The 3,430-nt window shown below is 42.3% G+C and overlaps 1 protein-coding gene across 1 annotated transcript; it reads left to right on the plus strand.

The window, feature by feature from the left end:
• The first annotated feature begins 403 nt into the window (after positions 1 to 403).
• LOC120326578 (zinc finger BED domain-containing protein 5-like) lies at positions 404 to 2,155 on the plus strand. The gene is made up of 3 exons (XM_078114414.1): positions 404 to 584; positions 689 to 979; positions 1,323 to 2,155. Exons 1-3 carry the CDS (start codon positions 404 to 406, stop codon positions 2,153 to 2,155), a joined length of 1,305 nt encoding a protein of 434 aa, XP_077970540.1.
• The last annotated feature ends 1,275 nt before the right edge of the window (positions 2,156 to 3,430 follow it).

Below are 3,430 nucleotides of genomic sequence, written 5' to 3' on the forward strand. Positions count from 1 at the left end.
TAGGGCTTGGGTCTAGGTATCATATCATACTCGAGAGGGACAGGCCTTTCAATTATATCGGTAGTGGGTCATGTTTTGTTGAAAGTTTACTTTTGGTAGCAAGGTGAAATTTACTATGTTAAACAATAATTATTTATGTCAGGTCAAGTTTGTTTTAAAATAGCCCATTGGCTCCAGCTTCATACATGTTAGGTGGTTATTCGCGTACAATTAGACTTTCGCAATAAATATAAATGGGATAAGCCGAGTTCCCGGTCAGTTTTGCCCTGGCTATGACATTGCCTCAGTGTGATACCTAAGTTGATAGTAGGAAAGATTCACTTTTCGTAGCAGTAGATCCCCAATTTACTGAAATGTAGCAAATTACATTGCTAGTATTAACGTTAAAGATTAGCATTTGAATATGAGTAAGCATTCCTACAAGCAAAAATTTTTGGAGTTTGGGTTCACTTCTATCAACGATCATGGTGTTGCAAAGCCACAATGTGTGCTGTGTTATGCAGTGTTATCAAACGAATCTCTGAAGGAATACAAATTGAAGAGACATTTTGAAACAAAACATCCTCAGTATGTGGAAAAGAATCGTATTTATTTTCAGCATAGAGAAGCCGAACTGAAACGAAGTCGATTTTGCTCACGAACCCAGTGATTTTTGGTTCAAAGCAAGCCACGCTGGCATCGTATTTAGTGGCTCAACGCATAGCTAGAGAAATCAAACCACACACTATTGGAGAACGGCTTGTTAAGCCTGCAGCTATTGACATGACCAGTCTCATATGTGGTGATGATGTGGCCTCGAAATTGCCATCCGTCTCGCTATCAAACGACACTGTCAAAAGTCGCATCGCAGACCTTTCATTGAATATAAAAAACCAAGTGGTTGCCCAGATGAAAAGAGCGGGAAAGTGGAGCTATCAACTCGATGAGTCAACTGACACTGGAAAGTACGCGCAGGTCATGGTTTACGTGAGGTATGAGGGTGAGTTGGACCTCGAAGAAGAATTTTTATTTTGCACCCCACTGACAACAACGGCAACTGGCGCTGACATCTACAACGTTGTGGACAACTTTCACAAAAAAGAAGGCGTAGACTGGAAAAACTGTGTCAGCTTATGTACTTACGGCGCTGCCGCGATGCTTGGTGCTCGACAGGGGTTTACAGCACGAGTCAATCCTATGTACAAATCGTCCACTGTCTTCTACACCGTGAAAACCTTGCAGCGCAACATTTGTCGTCGGATTTATCGGCAGTGATGCAGGAGGTTGTTGGTATCGTCAACTTTATCAAATGTAGTGCTGTTAACTCTCGACTGTTTCAACAGTCCATCATCTCCTGTTCTACTCAACTGTGAGATGGCTTTCTCGCGGTAAGCTATTGCGCCGCCTGATCGATCTACGAACAGAGGTGCAGTTCTTTCTCAATGATAAAAAACATCGTCATGCTATTCGGTTCGAAGACAAAGAGTGGATGCTCAAAGTATGTTACCTAAACGACATCTTCGCATTATTGAACGATCTTAACTTATCAATGCAAGGCAGAAATCAAAATATTATAACTATCTCAGAGAGATTGTCTGCCTTCAAAAAAAAACTGTCTCTCTGGAAGAAAAGACTGGAGCGTGGGCAAACAGCAGTGTTTCCATCCTTGAATGAGTATCTGGAGGAATGGAATCAGATGGCCATTCACAGATTTGATGCCATCAAACCAATTCTTATTGAGCATTTGGAAAACCTCATCACGGAGTTTGATCGCTATATTCCGGACAGAAATCTGACATGTCAGCTGTGGGTCAGAAATTCTTTTCTGGCAAAAGTTGACGACTTATCAGAGGATATTGCAGGACTTCAGGAAGAGTTTATTGACCTGCATCACGACCAGTTCCATCGACAACTTTTGTCCACAGCTTCGCTTGGGAAGTTTTGGACTTTGGTTAAAAAGGAAAAGCCAATGATTGGAAGCGAGGCAATGACTTTTCTGCCGCCATTTGCGACCACTTATCTTTGCGAGCAAGGATTTTTGGCACTGGCGGCCATTAAAACTAAGGCTCGCAATCGCCTTGATCCTGGTGACGACATGCGCATTGCACTCAGCAAAATAGAGCCGTACATTGAAGATATATTGGAAGAAAGATCTCAGTTTCATCAATTGCACTGATTCAATGACCTGGCTCTAATAAATCGTTGTCTGTCAAAAGAGTGAATTTCTTCGATGTTGGGAAATGGGTCGCGAGTGTTCATAAAACTCAAGATTTGGGTCGCGCTTAAAAAAGTTCAAGAACCACTGTGTTAAGGGATACTCAACCTAAACTTGAAAGTCGATATTATATTGTGTACCATACCGATTAGCAGTGGTTCTTAAACTTTTTCGAGCGCGACCCAAATCTGAGTTTTATGAATACTCGCGACCCAATCCTAAATAACGCAAAATGTGTTTTTAATGTTCGTACAGTTTGACTCAAATACAAACAACTATTTATTAGAAACAGTCCATTGACTCAGTGAGATTGATGAAGCTGAAATTTCCTTTTCATTATATCTTCAATACACAGCTCTATTTTACATAATGCAATACGCAAGTTGCCACGGGTATCGAGGCGATTGCGAGCTTAGTTTTAATAACCGTCAGTGCCAAATATCCTTGCTCGCACAAGTGCCTTGTAGCGAATTGTAGCAGAAAAGGCGTCCGCTGTCCGTCGCAAACACAACAACCTAGCTGGCCTTTTTTCAGTGGCGGCGCGTCAATAGGGCCAACCGGGGCAATGCCCCGGTTGTTTTTTCGGTATAATAAAAAATATTCGAAAAATACCTCAATATCGGTTGCACAGACTGTCTACACTAGCCATATTCTTCCGACATGGTTCATTTTTCGCTCGCAAAGCCTTCGCCGAACGTCGACGGGGCGACGCCGATTTTGCCCCGGTTGCTGATTGTATATCGTATTCTCTCTTTTATCTTCCACTCGCCGCGTTTGTCTCGTTTGTTTTCTGTTTCTTTTACTAAATCATCGGGGCTAGCCCCGAAATTATGACGACACAATGCCGACGTTTCTTACAACAACGTGTTGACATATTCACGCATTCCTTCTCGTTCGTTGGTTGCTTGAAGAGTTGATAGAGTCGCTTGTTTCGCTATTTGAATCAGTTAGAGACCTTTAGTCCATTTGCTTTCGATTTTCCACATTCCTTTTGAGCTCCTCACTTCTTTCCGGCTTCGCATTTCTTAGCCTTAGACCTCATAATGAATAAGGTTGATGCACTACTTCGCACTCCATTTTCGCAGCTGCCGCTGGAACAAAAATTAGAGGTACAACGTCTTGGGCCTTATCAACCAAAAAATTGTTCACTGGAACAATCCCATGACAGAGGAAAGCGTCGGCGTACATTCTGCGCAGAAACTTGGTATAAAAAACACGAATGGTTGTGTTACAGCG

This window comes from Styela clava, chromosome 7 (assembly GCF_964204865.1).
Source record: "Styela clava chromosome 7, kaStyClav1.hap1.2, whole genome shotgun sequence".
NCBI lineage: Eukaryota > Metazoa > Chordata > Ascidiacea > Stolidobranchia > Styelidae > Styela > Styela clava.

Bases quoted from the DNA above. Each gene is read 5' to 3' on its own strand.
- LOC120326578 (XM_078114414.1), top strand. From the start codon at position 404: ATGAGTAAGCATTCCTACAAGCAAAAATTTTTGGAGTTTGGGTTCACT. The intron at 585-688 runs GTATTTATTTTC...CATCGTATTTAG, and splicing joins TCAGTATGTGGAAAAGAATC to TGGCTCAACGCATAGCTAGA. The intron at 980-1,322 runs GTGAGTTGGACC...CTGTTTCAACAG, and splicing joins GGTTTACGTGAGGTATGAGG to TCCATCATCTCCTGTTCTAC.